This window comes from Natrix helvetica (assembly GCF_964273705.1).
Source record: "Natrix helvetica genome assembly, chromosome: 4".
Lineage (NCBI taxonomy): Eukaryota > Metazoa > Chordata > Lepidosauria > Squamata > Natricidae > Natrix > Natrix helvetica.
In genome coordinates, this window is record NC_138550.1 from 156968023 (window position 1) to 156986730 (window position 18708).

The 18708-nt window shown below is 44.3% G+C and overlaps 2 protein-coding genes across 2 annotated transcripts in view; one reads left to right on the plus strand and one right to left on the minus strand.

Moving 5' to 3' along the window:
* Positions 1-6599: 6599 nt before the first annotated feature.
* On the minus strand, positions 6600-14331 carry BBS10 (Bardet-Biedl syndrome 10). Its single transcript, XM_081950596.1, has 2 exons — positions 13984-14331; positions 6600-9274 (listed from the first exon to the last, which is right to left on the minus strand). Exons 1-2 carry the CDS (start codon positions 14172-14174, stop codon positions 7339-7341), a joined length of 2127 nt encoding a protein of 708 aa, XP_081806722.1. The 5' UTR covers positions 14175-14331; the 3' UTR covers positions 6600-7338.
* Positions 14332-14911: 580 nt separating this feature from the next.
* Positions 14912-18708, plus strand: part of SQLE (squalene epoxidase) — a 30928-nt gene continuing 27131 nt past the window's right edge. Inside the window, exons 1-2 of the mRNA XM_081950592.1 lie at positions 14912-15240; positions 15516-16649. Of these exons, the coding sequence (XP_081806718.1) occupies positions 16365-16649 (285 nt within the window). The 5' untranslated portion in view covers positions 14912-15240; positions 15516-16364. The remainder of the gene's footprint in view (positions 15241-15515; positions 16650-18708) is intronic.

Consider the following 18708-nt stretch of genomic DNA (forward strand, 5'->3'; position numbering starts at 1 on the left):
TGCTTCGCCACCTTGTCAAAGATTGCTGGCTGCAGTCCCCACTCCAAGATGTCTGCATCGGCCCGGCTTACCCAGTCGCCGCTGATATTGTCCATCCCCGCTATATGTTCCGCAGTCAACGAAAGAGGTTCCTTTCGGCCCCGTCCCAGTTTTTTGGCCTCCCGCCTGAGGGGCTTCAATTTGGTCCTTCCCTGTCTGCTTATGTGAGCCTTGGTGGTGATGTTGTCCGTGAGGACTAAAATATGATTGCCGCTGACCAAGCAGTGAAATTGTAACAGAGGCCAGGCAGACTGCCTTGAGCTTCAACCAGCTTATGTTGTGAGTCAGTTCCGCCTGGCTCTATTGTCCTTGCGCCCTCTGAGCCCACAGATGGGCGCCCCACCTGAACAGACTGGCATCTGTTGTTACTGTCATCTGGTCTGGTGTTCTGAAGACTTCACCCTTGGTTATTGCCGGGGACGTTCACCAGGGCAGTGAGTGGGGGACTTCTGCTGGAAGAAGGACTTTGGTCTGGGAGCAGCTCATGTGCCTTCACTGGAAAGGCAAAAGGAACCATTGGATGTCCCTGGTTAGGAAGCGGGCCTGAGGAACAATGCCAATGGTGGACACCCTGGTGTCTAGCAGTTTGGTCAGAGTGACTAGAGACACCCCACGCACCCTGACTACATGGGAGGCTAGCTGTCTGAGAGAGAGCTGTCTTTCTGATGACAGAGAAACCGAGCCTGCTTCTAAATCTACCATTTGTTAAGGTCCTGGTGTCTCTGACGTTCGCTGCAGGGAGTTGCTGTAATCCTGAAAGCAGATCAGACAAGAAAGATTAAAAGGAGAGGAGCGGCCATAGCTGCTCTTAATGCCCAGGCCACTGCCTGAAACTCGTTATAGTGATGTCTGCTTCTTGACCTCAGGCTGTAGAGCCTCCTCAAGTGCCCCGGCATATTATCAGAGGTGTGCAAGACAGACCCCAGAGCCTCAGCGCTGGGTGGCAGAAACCCTGGACTATATCCTTGTCCTGCCATTAGAGGTGGGCACTGAGCCTGAAATCGAAGATGCCCACTATCTATTAATCAGATCAGGAAGGAACTTTGGTGTGGGCCCTGCCTCTGCCTCCACGGCAAATATATGTAAGTATGATCTTTATTGTCATTGTACTCGAATACAAAGAGCTACCCTTTCTGCTGCTATCACTGGCAGTTGCAGTCGCCTTCGAGACAAGTTGCCAATTTGGCTGAGGCCTTAGCTTTGAATAAGAGGTTTTTGAATAGCAAAGGCTGGAGGAGAACAGAAAGGCTGGAAGTGGCAGGTGGCTCCTCCTCAGAGGTAGTTTCCTCCCTCATTAGGCTTCCTTCAAATCCGAGGCCTGAGCATCCTGTCACTGGACAGGGAAGACAGGAGAATCCTCTGCCTGGGTGTCAACTACCTCTGGCCTACCCTGCCGCAGAGCCTTGGCCCTAGTATCTGAAATTGGGTGTACACAAGGGAAAACCTAGGTCAGAATGGGGATGGTATCACCATGTTAGGGTTCTAAATACCATGCAGAAATAAATCATTGTCCAAGGCAAAACATCCTTAATGGTGCAATTTATTCCGCAGGCATGTTAGCACGGCTATGGAAAATTTCAACTCTGAATTACATCCTGTAAGTTCACCCAGTAGAAAGTTCATGATCTCTCCCCACATCCACAAATCCATCACATGTTCCAATCATCATCTTCCACGCTGGAATGTACACCCATCTTCTTCCGGCCAGGTGTTGAGATGCGAAGACAAAAGATGACCTTGGCTTCTACAAAAGAATGTCAACAATCCATTCTACAATCCTACTCCTTTCTATTCCCCCCTCCCAACTACTACACTATTGAAACAGCATAGAGAATTATTAAAAAGTGTGGCAGGCCAAAGATCCTAAAAAGAATATAATTACAGGCCTGACAGGCGGCCTCTCCTCAAAAGAAAAACGTTTCCTGCAAAGAGAATAACATAAAAGTTAATATAACAAAATTAACCACCTCTTCTCCACCCAGGGGAACCCCTTGACTTCTCGGGAAACTTCCCATTGACTTGCTTTCCTAACTTCTCCACTTTTAGGTTCCCACTGTTCACCCAATTAGCTTCAGACCAAGGGTAACCCTTCCAATGCACTAAGTACTGTAAGCAACCCCTATTCAGCCTGAAATCTACAATTTTTTCCACCTCAGATTGTGGTTCCCCTTCCATCACTAAAGGAGGAGATTGAGCTTGGGTGGATGCTCTTCTGTTAGACCCAATTACTGGTTTCAACAAGCTCCAACGAAATTCCGGGTCAATTTCCCCTAGACTTCTGGGTAGACTGAGTTGAACTGTAACTGAGTTAACTATCTTCACTATTGGGAATGGACCTAGAAATTTTGGACCCAATTCCTTGCTAAGCATTTCTAATCTTATGCATTTGGTAGATACAAAAACATTGTCCCCCACACGGTAGGGGTTTTGGAGCGAGCGATGTTGATCATTTTGCTTCTGGTAGGCTTCTGCCGCAACTGCTAGAGCCTTCTTCATATTCTCCCATCCTTTCTTTAGCATGTCCATCCATTCACTCAAAGACATGAAAGAAGGAGGTTCTCTAGGCAACTCAGGCATGGCAACAACTTCCATGCCACTGGTAATCTGGAAACCCGCTAATCCTCTGCTGCTGTGGACCGCATCGTTGTACGCCACTTTGGCGAAGGGTAGCAAGTCCGACCAGTTGTCGTGCTGATAGTCCACAAAACACCTGATGTATTATTCCACCACCGCATTGGCTCCCTCTGCTGCGCCGTTCATGCTGGGATGAACCTCTGAGCTCAGTTCTTGTGTGGACCCAATAGATCTCAGGACCTCTCTCCAGAACTTGGCTGTGAACTGGACTCCGCGGTCTGAAATGATCCTCTTGGGTACTCCATGCAGGCGATAAATGTGTTTCACAAACATTTTCGCTAATTCGTTTGCGGATGGCAATCTTGAGCAAGCAATGAAGTGTGCCTGCTTAGAAAACAAATCAATAACAGTCCATATTACTTTATGCCAACTGCTGTCTGGGAGTTCCATGATGAAGTCCATTGTGACCTCTTCCCATGGCCGTTTCGGGCTCTCTGCTGCAGGTGCTGTAGGTTCTGGGCTCTTGGATCCAATCATCCACGGCTGGCCTTGTTCCTCCTCCGAGGCCTCCCCCTTGGTAGGACTCTTTGTCACCTGAAGTTGAGGGTCCTCTTCCAGAGGTCGGTTGGGCATTTCCCCCTCTGAGGCCTCCCCCTTAGTTGGACTCTTTGTCACCTTCAGTTGGGGATCCTCCTCCGGAGATTGTTTGCCCTTTTCCTCTTCCAAGGCCTCCCCCTTGGTAGGACACTTCATCACTGGGGATCCTCTTCCAGAGGCTGTTGGCCCAGATGACTTTTCTGTGCAGGCATCTGGGGCCCTCTCTTAACCACCGTGGCAATTGGTACACACGTTTGTTCTTTGGCAATTCCCTCCTCCGAGGCCTCCCCCTTGGTAGGACTCTTTGTCACCTTAAGCTGGGGATCCTCTTCCAGAGGTCGTTTGCCCAGATGACTTTTCTGTGCTGGCATCTGGGGCCCTCTCTTTACCACCATGGCGACTGGTACACACATTTGTTCTTCGGCAATTCCCTCCTCCGAGGCCTCCCCCTTGGTAGGACTCTTCATCACCATAAGCTGGGGATCCTCTTCCAGAGGTCGTTTAGGCTTTTCCCCCTCCAAGGCCTCCCCCTTAGTTGGACTCTTTGTCACCTTAAGTTGGGGACCCTTCTCCGGAGAATGTCTGCCCTTTTCCTCTTCCGAGGCCTCCCCCTTGGTAGGACGCTTCCTCACCTTAAGTTGGGGATCCTCTTCCAGAGGTTGTTGGCCCAGATGACTCTTCTGTGGTAGCATCTGGGACCCTCTCTTTACCGCCGTGGTGGTTGGTGCGCACGTTTGTGGCATTGGGGCTGGAGCCAAGCACTCTGACGCTCTGTGGCCAAGTTGACAACAATGGTGGCATTTAATTGGGCCCCACGAGGAATGGAACCTAGTTACATCTCTAAACTCAGGAACCGTTTCATCACACTGCCTTGCTCTCCAACTTGCAGCTGCCCCCTTGGTAAACCCTTCTTCCATGGTGGAGATTGCTTCTCTGTAGGAAGGTGGAGTAAGAACCTTTTGGGGCATTGCAGATGCACCTTGTCCCGCTTCCCATCTTGCAGGCCTGGCTTTGGTAATCCCTTCTTCCATGTTGGTGATTGCTACTCTGTAGGAAGGTGGGGTAAGAACCACTTGGGGCCTTGCAGGCGCACATTTTCCCGCCATCCACAATGCAGGCCTCTGTTTGGTAATCCCTTCTTCCATGGAGATTTCTTCTCTGTAGGAAGGTCTGGTAAGAACCTTTTTGGGCCTTGCAGGGGAGACTGGAACCGGTGGGGAGGTCAATCCCTCGGTTGGCCACTGCCCAGCTTTCTGCCATGGTGCCATCTGCTGAGGGAGGGCAGGTGCCCACTGGCATCCCTCCCATCCATGACCTGGGGTTAAGACCCATCCCGGGGGTGCCTGCTTCACAGGTTGCAGCTCAACCAATGATGGCTGGCTAGGGGGTTTTACGTGCCAAGGACCCTCCTGCTGGCTTGGAGGAGTTATGGGCCAAGTAGGTGCCCTTTGCTGGCTTGGATGAGTTATGGGCCAAGTAGGTGCCCTCTGCTGGCTTGGAGCATTTCCCCATGCTGATGGCAAAGGAGTTGGTAAGTAGCATCTCTTCCATCCAAGTCCTGGGAGGAAAGCCCAATTTACTGCCCAATTTGCTTCATTTACTGGTTGCAGCCCCATTTGTGGTGGCTTGCAAGTGACAGATGCTGGAAAAATCTCTTCTTCCTGCCTCCTTTGAAATTCCCATTTTGAAAGGGAATCTTTCTCCCAGCTAGTTGCAGGGTAATATGCCATTTATTTTATTGCCGTCTGGAAGGAGCCCAAACCTCTGTTCTAGGTTTTTTTTTTCCCAAGCCTTGTTTCCAAGCTGGGGGGAAGGAGGGGGAGCATGCACTCACAATTTTCCTGAAGAGGTACGTCTGCGACCTTCCTTTGTCTTGTCGTGTCTCCTCCTGCATTCCTCCTGATGCAATTAAACTGGAAGCAGCATTCCATTGCCTTTGAAGTTCCGCACTCAGCTTCTTATCACCAAAAACTTCTCATTTATTCTTCGCTGATATCTACGCTGTCCCGGTCAGCATTGGGAATGCCGAGACCTCATCACCAGATCTTCCATCACCAGCCCTTCCCCCTTGAGAGGGGGAGGGTGCTAGTGAATTATTTTGAAGTAGAGAGTTGAAATAATGTTAGGGTTCTAAATACCATGCAGAAATAAATCATTGTCCAAGGCAAAACATCCTTAATGGTGCAATTTATTCCGCAGGCATGTTAGCACGGCTATGGAAAATTTCAACTCTGAATTACATCCTGTAAGTTCAACCAGTAGAAAGTTCATGATCTCTCCCCACACCCACAAATCCATCACATGTTCCAATCATCATCTTCCACGCTGGAATGTACACCCATCTTCTTCCGGCCAGGTGTTGAGATGCGAAGACAAAAGATGACCTTGGCTTCTACAAAAGAATGTCAACAATCCATTCTACAATCCTACTCCTTTCTATTCCCCCCTCCCAACTACTACACTATTGAAACAGCATAGAGAATTATTAAAAAGTGTGGCAGGCCAAAGATCCTAAAAAGAATATAATTACAGGCCTGACACACCATACCTGCAAGTCGAGGCTAGGGCTGGTCACCATATGTGGGCTGTGCAGGGGTAGCTGCCACCCTTGGCCAGAGCTGCAAGCCCTGAAGCGGCAAAGGAAGTTCTCAGGTGGAGCTACTGGTCTCCACCCTGTTCCAACAGTCAATTTAGGCCAATTAGTCTCCGCTGCACTCAGCGCGCTTCAAAAATGATGGCGCAGGTGCTCATGGCTGCTTTGACAGTCCCTGTCATTACCCAATTCTATGAGGAGTGCTAGGGGAAGCCACGATAGACAACCAGTGGCATGGAGCATAAGCGTTTGAAATAGGCCCCAATGACAAGGCCCTGTCAAATGACAGTTAGGCTGTTAAGGCCTGAGTGGGACAGTATGCCACCTCTGAGGGGCTGAGGCAAGGCTGCCACCACCCATGGTGGGGAATTAACAATCCAGTTCAATACTACTCACAATCCAACTTTCAGTCAAATAGAGATGTATATATATATGAATTCCAAATATTTTTGAAGAATGGCATCTGGCTCGCACTCCTGCCAGCCCATCCAGATGAGCTGACTTGGGGGGAGGGCCCAGAGGAGGGGAGGCAACCGGGGTGGCATTGTGAAAGGGTGTGATTGCCCTCCCTGGACAGGGCCCCAGAGATCCGGGATGTCAATGGGCACCCTCCCTTTCTGTGAGTCTCTTTGGTAGGCTTGTGCCCTCTGCTTCTTGCTTGCCTGGCAGAATTCCTTTTCTGAGTGATACTTGTCTCACTCAGATGCCTGGGCAGCTTGCCGCCCCCCAAGGGGGCTTTTGGCAATTTTTTTCCTCCGCTCGGGGAGCTCAGATACTCAGGCCGTTTTGTGCTTCTTTTAAAAGGTCTCTAGTTTTTTTCTTAGGATTCTCAGGAGTTCCTGGATGGTACAACTGCCCAGTTGAGGGCTGAGTTGATAACTGGGGTAGTACCTGGTGACCAGGGTGTGGCCTAAAGAGCTTATCTGACTCAGCCCAATCAAGAGAAGACAAGGTCAACCCATCCTGGATACTCCTCCCCCTCACTATGGAGAAAAGCAGAGACATATGGACACTACCTCCAGCACCTAGAAGAAAGCCATGACACAGATTTCATGCGTAAATAAACTGAACAAATGCAGAGCTGATATGTTTGACTCCCACACCCTAAGTAATAAAGGTTGCCTTTATAAGGAACCACTTCTGGTAATGAGTTCCTACTGGTTCTTCAGGGAAAATATAATCAATGGATTCTCTTAGGGTGTAAAGGTAAGGACATATTTTGTCTGTCACTGCTACTTGTGTTGGGTATCTAATGCCCCTCAGTTCAGATTAGTTTTTGATCTATACCCATGCAAAGTTACACACTGCATGGACTTTGAGGCAATGTAAATAAGTCTGAGTACACTTCTGGCAAAAGCTGATTATTTTGAAGTCCTTGCTAGCCATCAGAAAGGTGAAGAAGGAAGAATAATATGGTTATATTATTTCTCTTTCTTCTCCTTTGGGATCCTTTCATTAAGAATTAGGGGATAAAAGAAAAAAAAGTAATCAAACAAGATGGAGGAGGTTCCCACCAGTGCATGAGTAGTCTGCTTTTACCCATCAACATCTGAGTCACTCTCTTCAGCTTTCTGTGGTAGCCTTTTAATGCTAATGATTAAGTCAACACTAAGCAACTGAACTGCACACTGAAGCACTGAAGCTACTAAGTGGTATTTACAAGAAACTGATTCTAGAAGCTTTTGATTTGGTAGAAGCTGTTGATTGCTTTTGAGGGCACTAGTAATTTGGAGACAGAGCTGAGGAAAGGCATTCCTTTTTTGTGTCATGCAGAGAGCTTTTGGAATACTTAGCATTACATCAGCAAGGGTAGAACAAATAATGGATGTATTTGAGGACTGGCATTGTTTTGCATAGTTAGATAGATAGTAATGTAGCAGGATTTCAAAGAGCCCTCCTACTGGCAGAACTGACCCCAGTTCTATGCAAGAGTCAGAGTAATTCTGATTACCCCTTTGATTGTTCTCCTCATATTTAAGCAGCCTGGCAGTACTAACTTGCAGCTGTACATTTTTATCGGCTATATTAAAAGCAGGCTGTTTATCTTCAAGAAGTTCGTTCTCAGTCATTTGCAACCTTTCTTTTTGAACTTTCGGTTTTAAAGAAGCCGTTTGACAGCCAACTAAGTTATCATCCCTTTTCTGGAATAATGAGCTCTTAATACCATGCATCAGATCAACAGAAGGCATGACTATGGTTGAAGAATTATAACTGGATGAATGCAGCACATTTTCGTCTACTACAGAAAAAGATGCAGAGTGTTTCTCCATTTTAAGCCCACAAGGTGCGAGATGCTCGGTGTTGGTTTGAAATTTTCTCCAATCATTGTGCTCCTGAAATAATGCCTGATGGGGAGATGAATGTTCCTGAGTTTTATTCAGGCTATTCAGAAGACTGTGATTTTCCAATTCTGAGTCACAATTCTGAGGAAGATTAATTGCTGTAAACATTTGCTGTAGCATTTTGAATGCTTCACGAAAAGCAGAAGCGTGTTGCTCTGTAACTCCATGTACTGGTCCACAGAGAATCATGCAATAAAGCTGGATGGTAGAGGTTTTTGCAAAGCCAATGTGAACAAACCTTTTGGTTCCAAGGTGGAAGGGCTGGCAAAATTTGGCTACAGCTGTTTGAGTGATTTCATGGTTAATATTAGCCAAAGATGGTTTGAAAGGTGAAACTCCGGTAATCTTGCAAATAAGAGAGATTTCCTCTGTTAACAAGCAGTCTACAATAGATATGCCATTATTTTTGCCGTAGCGATGAACAATATCGTGCTGTTTTACACCTGATAGTATTACTTTGATGTCGTTATCTTGCATGTGCTGTAGAAGTGTTTTGGTTCTTTTTGTAATCCAGGTATCTGATGCCTTGAATTGACTCTCAGCAGTTATGACAACTTCTATACCCAACTCAGATAGAGAGGAGTGAATAGGTTCTGTTATTATTATAATTCTTTTATCACCATCTGCAGGACAGTATACGGCAAAGTCTCTGTGAAGTAGTAAGCCATCTAGGATCTTGGAATCTGAAAAAGGAAGGCCTGTCACAGTGGTATGCAGTTCTGCAAAACATTCATTCACCAAGTATAATGCTTCATTCTGGTTTTTACCTGCTGTAACTTTGAAGTAGAAATCACATGTCAAACGAGTTAGGAACATTTGTCTGTTACTTCCTACTTTCCCACAAAAATAAGGTTCTAACACTAACTCCAAATTCCGTCTTGTATCTGAAGCAGAAGCAGAAAAGATTGACCAAAAATGTTTCTTAAGGTCCTGTGTCATTATATGGTCCAGGATGTTTGTTTGGATCTTCACAAGAAAGTGGGAAATGTGTTTCAAACTGCAATATTTCCCTTGATCTCTTTTATTAAGTTTTTCAAATTGTCGTAGTAAATCAGAGAGTAGAATGATAAAGGTTTTAGCGCCATCTCCAAACAAATTGCAATGTGTAGAAATGCATGCTATCATAATTCTGTCAAAATCAAAGAAGAAACCAATTGTTAACTTTAAAAAACTGTTTATTTCAAACATCTAAAATATCTAAAATGTTCCAATTTCTGCCCAAAACACAGTTCTTGACAAGACCCATATAAATCTATAAAAGACTGCTAAACACAATTATCTTGTTTACATATGAATCTTCATGCTAGGATTTCATGTACAAACTGAAATGAATCATTTTAAGCATATATGCCTTTGAAAAGATTGATTTGTTTGGAACTACCAGAGACTATGCAGAAAAACAGATCTTGGGGAGTTGTTGAATAATTAAATAAGAATTTAAATATAAGATTTCATTCAAGACAGCAGGGAGGGATTGGGAAAGCAGGGAATCAAATATTTGGCAACAATTATTAGCATGATTTCCTAGATTGCTTTAGTTTAGCTATATATGCAGCCCAAAGGCTATTCTGGTGGGATGGAATAATAGCAACAATGCCAATACTGCAAAGTCCACAATCAAATATATAATATGCAAGAGGGCCTTCATGTTCCAGTTTCAGGCATTTCCAGGTCTTTGAATAGTTTAAAAAATGCTAGTGTGATAAATAATGTTTTTTTTTACTACAATACATTATTTTTTGTTATTCATATTTGAATGTTATCTAAAGTCACATGGAATTAAACAGCTATAAATTATATTAAGAAAATAAATAAAAATACTATATAGTTTGGCACTGTTTAAAAAAAATATTTTCTATATTACCCGAGTCGCTTGATAGAAAGCATATACATTTAATAAATAAATAAATAGATACACACATACATTTGTCTTTTGCTTTAGTTAAAAATGATGACTAAGAAAAAGCAACAAACTCTTATAATTTTTGCCTCAGGCAAGCGTGAAATTATAGGTAATAGCTACACCTAGTATTAAGCTTTCTCCACGAGCCAGGAAGAAGTCAAGTTCTACCTTGTAAGCAGAGATGGTGAAATTACTTTTCTGTCAGAGCCAAGTCTTGTGTGACAACATTGTCCATTCCTGCTTTTGAACAGGAAAGATTAGTTTGTGTGAGTACATGTTATATTGCTCAGTGGCCTTTTCACCATGTAGTGATAAATTTCCATCTTTCTTTCCATTTTTAGAGGCAGAATAATGTATTTTAGATCTATATATTTTCATAAGAATGTTAAAAATAAAAATTTAATAAAGAATTGTGAAGTCCTTGGTGCTCTGAGCTTATTTTTTATTCACAGACTTTTATTATCCAACTAGATAACATCATTACTGCTGATAATTCAGTTTTGAGCTATATATATTGTTTTCTATTAATAAAGAATATAAAAAGCAAAAGGCCTTTATTTATTGAAAATATTATTTTCTCATTGGTGTGAAGCAATCTTTCCAAGGGTTTCCCTCCAAGAGAAAGCACGATTAAGAAATATGGAATATAAATAAATATATATATATATATATTACTACCTGGGTTTATTAATCCTATTTTCCTATTGTGATTGTATGAATTTATGGCTTTATGTTTATTATATAAGTGAAGCAGCACAGGAACAGTGTAAAATAAATGATGCTCAAACAAAGCACTAAATGTGAACTCCTAGCTCATACAGCATATTCACTGCGATTCAGTTAAACGGTTTACTCAGACTTTCTAGGTTGCATGGCATAATCTTATTTGAAGCTGTTTCATTAACCATCTTCAATCACATAAAAATAAATTTCATAAAGAAAATAATGTACTTTAATATATACTTGGATTGCACACTAAAAATGATTCCTATGTGACTGAAAAGGACCAGTGAAGCAGATTCAATTAATATGCAAACATTTCATTTGCATGGCATGAGATATAATCTAATTCCAGGTTTGCAACACAGGAGAGGATAAAATGTAGTTAGCTAATTCTGGTCCAGAACTCAGCTGAAACTAAAACAACAACAATACTGCAAAAATGATTTGCCTGGTTTTGGCTTAACTGTAAACATTTATAGAATTCTTTATTGGCCAAGTGCAATTGGACACATAAGGAATTTGTCTTTGGTGCATAAAGTTTCAGTGTACCTAAAGAAAATAAAATAGAATACATTCATCAAGAATCGTAAGATACAACACTTAATGATATATAGGTTACTAATAAGCAATCAAACCATACAAGAAACAAATAGAATATAAATTGTAAAGATACAAGCAACATGGTTATAGTCATAAGTGTGAAGAGATAGGTACTAGGAAGGATGAGAAGAATAATAGTAATAGTCTTAGTAAATAATTTGACAGTTCTATAATCATATAATCATCATTATCTAATCACATACTTATATGGTTATAAATCATAGTTTGTGATTGTGTAAGGGAAAGAAAGGCTCAGCACGTGCTGACCTTCAGGTGCTACACATTTCAAAGTAGGATGAGGGAAGACCAATTTTCCTGGTCTTATTTGAACTCTCAACAACTTTCAAAGCCACTGGGCATAGTATCCTTCTGGACCATCTCTGGGGTACTGAAATGGGGGATATTTTCTTACAGATGGTCTCCTCCTCCTTGAAGGTGCAGTTACAGTCAAAGGAGGGACTATCTCCTCCGAAATTCAGCTCTTGCTTGATGAAATAGCAACTCTCACAAAGGAGGGTTTTTGCAAAGTTACATCTAGTATGCAACGATAGCCATTCTTGGATAGGGAAGCTTTGCTCACCATTTCTCACACCCTAATAATCCCCTAATTGGTTTACAGTAATGAGTTCTATATAGAATTGTCCATAAAGAACATTTGGAACATTTGGAAGTACAGATAGTCCTCAACTTACGACCACAATTGACCCCAGAATTAATGTTGCTAAGTGAGAATTTGTTAAGTGAGTTTTGCACCATTTTAAAGACTTCTCTTGCCACATTGGTTGATCACTGCAGTTGTTCAATTGGTATCACGGTTGCTATGTGAATCTGGCTTCCCCATTGACTTTGCTTATCAGAAGGTTGTAAAAGGGGATCACATGACCCCAGGACACTGCAACTGTCATAAAGATGATCCAGTTATCAAGTATCTGAATGTAAGTCATGTGACCACAGGGATGCTGAAATGGTCATAAGTGTGAAAAATGGTCATAGTTTACTGTTTTCAGTGCTGTTGTAATTTTGAATGGTCACTAAATGAACTGTTTGTAAGTCGAGGACTACCTGTACTAGCCCAGGCAGTGATGAGAGATACCTGGGATCCTCAAGATTCAAGATACAAGTTTCACTTCTATGGCCCTATATGTTCTGACCTAGGCTTCTCCAAAAAGCATGAGGCAGAGTCCTGGTTCCGAATAAAAACTCCTTTTATTGAACAAATGCAAATTTCTCTCATTCACATTCAGCAAGACCTGGCAAACAGTCTTTCAAAGGAATATTTATGACTACAGACCTTATCTATCTTGGAAAGCTGCCATGCAAATATTTTCCAAATGAGGTGTTGTGCAAGGGAAGACTGGGCACAGTGAGATTCATGGACAGATCTTCACTCCTGAAATGAATCTAACGACAGAAAGAACCAATTGTTTCCTGCGAAAGCCCACTCCCCTTTCGCTCCTCTTTTATTTCCTATGGGAGGGGCCAATCACCTTCCACCTGTGACTTTACTCCCAAGTCTACCCTGATTTCTGAGTCGTTCTTTTCTTCTGGCAGCTCTGTGCATGTGCACACTAGGAACAGGCTCCAGCTGTTCCTCTGTCTCATTGCTGTCTAGCTCCGTAGGCACCTGATCACTGCCAGTCTTGGCCCTGTCTCTGCCTCCGACGCAGAGCCCTCGTCCAAGTCTTCCTCAGCCTCCAGGACTGGCCCATGCTCCTCCCCAACCTCCTCACTGTCTGACTGCTACTGCTGGTGGGCCACAACACTATGTGGCTCTGGCTTGATCATTTAACCTGCCATGGGTATTCTCTGGATCAACTCACTCCTGGCCCCATCCTTATTCCATTGCCTTCTAAGGGAGCTTTTTTCTATATTCCTCCGCCCCCACCCCCTTCCAACTAGGAAGTTGAGATCCTGACCTGATCAGATCTTTCTAACCCTCTTGAGCTCCGGGGCATCTTTCTGGAGGATGGCACACTATGCCTGCAGGTGGGGCTCATCACTGCATGGCTTTTGTACTTAATGGTTTTGATCCGGGTTCTATACTTATTTTGATATTTTTATGCACATTTGTGGTTTTACATATAGTCCTCGACTTACGACCACAATTGAGCCCAATCTTTTTGTTGCTAAGGGAGTTTTCCTCTTGCCACAGTTGTTAAGAGAATCACCGCGCTTGTTAAGTTAGGAACATGGTTGCTAACTGAATCTGGCTTCACCATTGATTGAGCTTGTCAGAAAGTCGCAAAAGGGGATCACATGACCCCTGGGACACAGCAATCATAAATATGAACCAGCTGCCAAACATCCGACTTTTGATCCCTTAACTATGGGTATGCTGCAACGGCCATGTGAAAAAAAGTCATGTTTTTCAGTGCCGTTGTAACTTTGAATGGTCACTAAATGGACTGTTGTAACTTGAGGGTTACCTTTATTTTCTTCGTGGGGGTTTATATAATACCCACTGTCTCCTGCTCCCGTAGCCCAGGCCAGGCTCTCCGAGCCGCAGAGAACCTAGGCCACAAGTTTGGGCGGGAGGTCGGACTAGATGACCTACAAGTCCCTTCCAACTCTTTGTTAATCTTAATGTAAAAGTTCGACCGGAAAGCGGCTACCTGGCCGTTGGCGAGTCCACATTCAGGGCCTCCAGCACACGCCGTCCGTCTCGGGAAAGCAGGACCTCCCCCGTGGGCCGGGTGAGCAGAACCTGTCCTCCGTGGGGGCCGAGAGACCCGCGGACGACCCTCGCCAGGACCGCGGCCTCCTGGGCCAAGCGCCCTAGCTCCAAGCGCGCCGAGGTCGCCATAGCAACGGCGGCCCGACCAGGTCCAGGCGAAGCAAGAGATCCGCCGACAGTGACGTCACCGCCCTCCGCGCTCCTGATTGGCAGGGCTTGGAACCATTGGCGGAGTTGATTGGTGGAGCTTAAGCCGTTTTTCCCCCCGTTTAATTCGCCGGAGCTTGGTTCCTCTGAAGTCAAAGCCTCCCTGCGAGCCAAGGAGGGTCGCCTTCCCCTTTCTCTAGAATAATGGGGGGGGGGTGTTCCCTCACCTATTGTGGAGCCGTTTTCGAGAATTGCTTCAATAAATATCCTTCTCTCTTGGCCCTCCTCTCCACGTTCCTCTAAGAATGATATTGGGGAAAACATCTTTTAAGAAATCCCGAAATACACTGAGGCGATTCTCGGAGGAGCGCATCCCGACCCCCCCCCCGGGAAGTTCAATCCCTTTTGAGGGGTTTCGCTGCGTACCGCACGAGAGGGGATGCCAAGCGCGAGTCTCCGTCCCTATGGCAACCAGCAGCCCTCGCTCGCGCGCTCCTAACGTCACATCGCACTAGGCTCCTGAGGAACGGTTAACCCCGCCTCCTTCCCTTTCCGATTGGCCGGAGCTTCATAAGGCCATCTCGGCATAGCGCCACCGATTGGCCAGGCGGGCTGAGCCGCGGAGAGCGTGGCGCGCCAGAGGGGCTGGGAAGGCGCGGGTCCATTAGCATAAACTCCTCCCCCCTTCTCATATGGCCTCCGCGCCGCCCCTCCTTCCTCCGGGCGCTGCAGCGCTATCCTTCGCCCGGCTTTTCCTGGAGCATCCTCGGACGCCCGGCGCATCTTCGTTGCGGGGAGGCGGTTGGCAGCCGTGGCGTGCCCTGCGGAGGAAGACCAGCCTTGACGGGGGATCCAGATCTTCTCCTTCTCCCGTTTTGGGAGTGGGGGGTGGAGAAGAAGAGGGGCGCAACCTCATCCTAGAGCAACGGACAGAAGACGCAAATCGCTTTTTCTCCTTGTCCCGTTTGGGCTTTTGGGGGCGCATCGGAGACAGGGGGGAGGTCAAGAAAACCCTCCACCTCGTTTTCTCATTCAGTCCTCTGTAGATGTAGGTATTTATTTTAAAGCCTCTACCTGGCTGGGTCATGTGCGGGCTTGCTTCCTACCCATTCCTATAAATGCGGGCTAGTCTTTGGACTACCTTTCCATCATCCCCAACCCTCACGGTCAGGAACCTGGATGGGACCAGCCCGGGGGAGACCGATGGAATCGAATCTGATGCTTTCCATCGAGGGCTGGCTCCACCTGGTTTGAATGACAGCCATTCTTCTACTTTTTTGTGTGTTTTTGTTTAAAAAAAATCAATTCTCTTTTTTCTTTTAGGATCTTTTCAAGTATTTAAGAAGAAGAAGGGGAAAACCCGTCATGTTGGACTGCAGCACTTTTCTCATACTGGCTTGACTGGATATTTTACTTTCTTAAACAAGCACGGGGACAAGAAGGTCATTTTAGCTTCATCCACTCTTGGTGGATGAAGGATCAGGCACCCTAAAATTTATATATATATAGAGATATATCTTTGCCCAGCCCTACAGACTGTTCAGTAAGAAATAAGTGGTACCGTTTCTCGAGGTACATCCATTATTTTGACAAAGTATCTGCATTCAGATATTGGTGGGGGGTTTATGTGACCAAAAAGGAATTTTGAATCAAATGTGTGGTACATAAATACAATTAGGATAAGGTGAATGAGCCTTATACATTATTGCAATTTATGGACATAGGCATTTTGAGAGAACGTGGAGGAATAAATTTCTAGCTTTCTATTTATATTGTGTAATAAACACCTACAGTGTTCTTATTAGACCAAACTAGGGATCCTTGAAAGCTATGTTTCCTCAAACTATCCTTTGATTTAGGAAATGTAACAAGAATCTTCTTTATTCTTAAGCAAGCAAGTGTTGGAAAGTTGTGCCCTAAGTGGCATACTGTAGTTTTGTACAGTATATAGTTACACATACATAGTTTAGACTGTGGCTAGTGTCCCGAGTGGAGGAGGACAGCTTTGTTACAAAATGGTTCTTCATGAAAGACAGCGCTCCTGCAACTGCCTTGAAGTCTCCCGACTGCTTTGACTTTTCTTATACGTGCCCCCCCCCTTTTTTTTTGTCTTTATAAAATCTTTTAAGCAATTTTGTACATCTTTCGACATATAAAAACAGAGCACTCACAATGTGGACTTTTCTGGGCATTGCTTCCTTTATCTATGTCTACAAAAAATGTGGAGATTTGCTAAATTATGCCAACAAGGAGGTGCTTATTTCCACAATGGTGTTTTTTTCTCTTGGCTTGATGCTCTCTTATTGGTACCGATCCTGGGGATCCCAGCCACAGAACAAACAGCAACCTCATTGTGGAATGTTTTCCAATTTCCTTGCTGCCTTGCCATTCGTTGGCTTTTTCTGGACTAAATCCCACACGGATTCCATGGAGAAACTGCAGCCGAAGACCAGGAAGGTATGCTCTATTTTAATTGAATAGTTTGAAAGAGAATAGTCTTCCTTGTTTGTTTTATTTGGGGGTGGACAAAATATATAGGATGGCTGTGAAAACACTATTACAAATTTGTGTTCCAGAAGGCTTCTCATGAATTTTACTGCAAAATTAAAATTGAAGGTACCTCATCAGATTATACATGGCTTTACTACTACAGAAATGTTCACTTACATAAAACTTAGCTTTGAAATTTTACCTTGAATTTACCGAATGTGCCTCAGTTGTATGATTCTAGAATTTCAGATCCCAGCCAATTATTTCAGCTTGGTAGGACGAGGGCTACAACTATGGAATAACAGGCACATTCTTTTGAAATTTCAATTATACACACAAGGCAGCCACTAGACTACCTATTTAAATTCACTTGCAAGTAAGTCCCCTTGGTTGAATTTGCCACAAAGTAATCACATTTTACCTTAGTGTGTTTTAAATTATCATTCAATATCCTGTATTGTATCAGTTTGGTAAATTATGGTTACATAAACCATGTATGTTTGTGTGTGAACCCCACCAGAGTTTGGTTGTAAATTAGGTGTCAAACTTACGGGCTGGATGCACTACATGTTGGCCCCGCCCCCGGCCGGCTTAGCGAAGGGGGGGAAAATCCCGTTACATCATGTGACGCCACCGTGATGACATAAATCTGACACCCTGATCTAAATCTAGCCAACTTTTCCCCAATGTGATTTTCTCCAGATCACCTTAAGTCCTAAGATGACTATTCTTGGAAAAAAAAGATGGTTGCTGGGAACTCTAGAACTTGTCCCAACATATTTGAAGGCAGAAGAATGGAGAAAACAATGACTCCCGCATCATTTAATTTAACATAAACCTTCCCTCAGTCTCTTGTTTTCTAATTTTCAGTATACACTGTGTTTGTTGGTTATAGATGATGGGAATTGCAAGCTGGCCCAAATAGTGCTAGAGAAACAGAAAGTCCCATGTACAGGTAGCCCTTGACTTATAACCACTCGTTTAATGACTGTTCATAATTACAACACTGGTCCTCACCTTTATGAGTGTTGCAACAGCCCCGTAGTCAAATGCACAAAGTTTGGGCACTTGGCAACTGGCATGTATTTACGACAGTTTCAGCTGGCTTCTGAGAAAGTTAATGGAAACTGGGTTCGCTTAACAACTGCTCAATTCATTTAACAACTGCAGCGATTTACTTAACAACTGTGTAAAAGTTATAAAATTGCCCACGACTTACTTAATAACTGCCTTGCTTAGCAAGAGAAATTCTGGTCCCAATTATGACCATAAGTTGTGAATTACCTGTACTATCACAATATAGACAAGTGAAGAATTCTTGGCCAGCAGAGGTTAAAAACACTTGTTCAAAGGTACATGTGGGAGCATAATTAATCATGGTAGTCAACGCTGGGCAATGCCCAGAACAGGGCCACATTCTTGTATGTTTATGATATGGACCTGGCACAGCTGGAATGTGGAACATTCCAGCTGTGCCAGGTCCATATCATAAACATATGATAGCAACGAAACCACCCACAGACTAGAACAGTGGTTCTCAATATTTATCCTGGGGAGCCCTAAAGATCTGAAAAGTCAAACAAATAAATATTGTAAGGGTTTTTGTTTTTTGTTTTTAATTTCTAATGTATTAAATATTGACAACTACAACCCATATAAACTAGAGCTCTTTGGGGCCCTCAATTATTTTTGAGAATGGAAAGGGGTCCCGGGATCAAAATGTTTAAGAACCGCTGGACTAGACATTTTTTTTTCTTTTAATGACGCTGTAATCCTTTTATCGGAATGGAGTCAGAGCAGTGGTGGGTTCCGCATTCCATTCCAACCAGTATGATTGGAACGGCCAATCACCCACATGCATGCGTGCGGCGCACGCATGCATTGTAGCATCAAATGACGCTTCCGCAAGCCTCCGCGATGCTCCAGCTGCTTGGCGGAGCATCGCACAGGCGCCGTATGCGCCATACACATGCGCGCAAGAGCCAAAAGCTTAAAGCACAGGTAGGGAGCGAAGGCGGGCAGGCCC

Excerpts from the sequence above, each read along its gene's own strand:
- BBS10 (XM_081950596.1), bottom strand. The coding sequence starts at position 14,174 with ATGGCGACCTCGGCGCGCTTGGAGCTAGGGCGCTTGGCCCAGGAGGCC. Across the intron at positions 9,275-13,983 it reads GTGGACTCGCCAACGGCCAG|AATTATGATAGCATGCATTT; the intron begins GTAGCCGCTTTC and ends TGATTTTGACAG.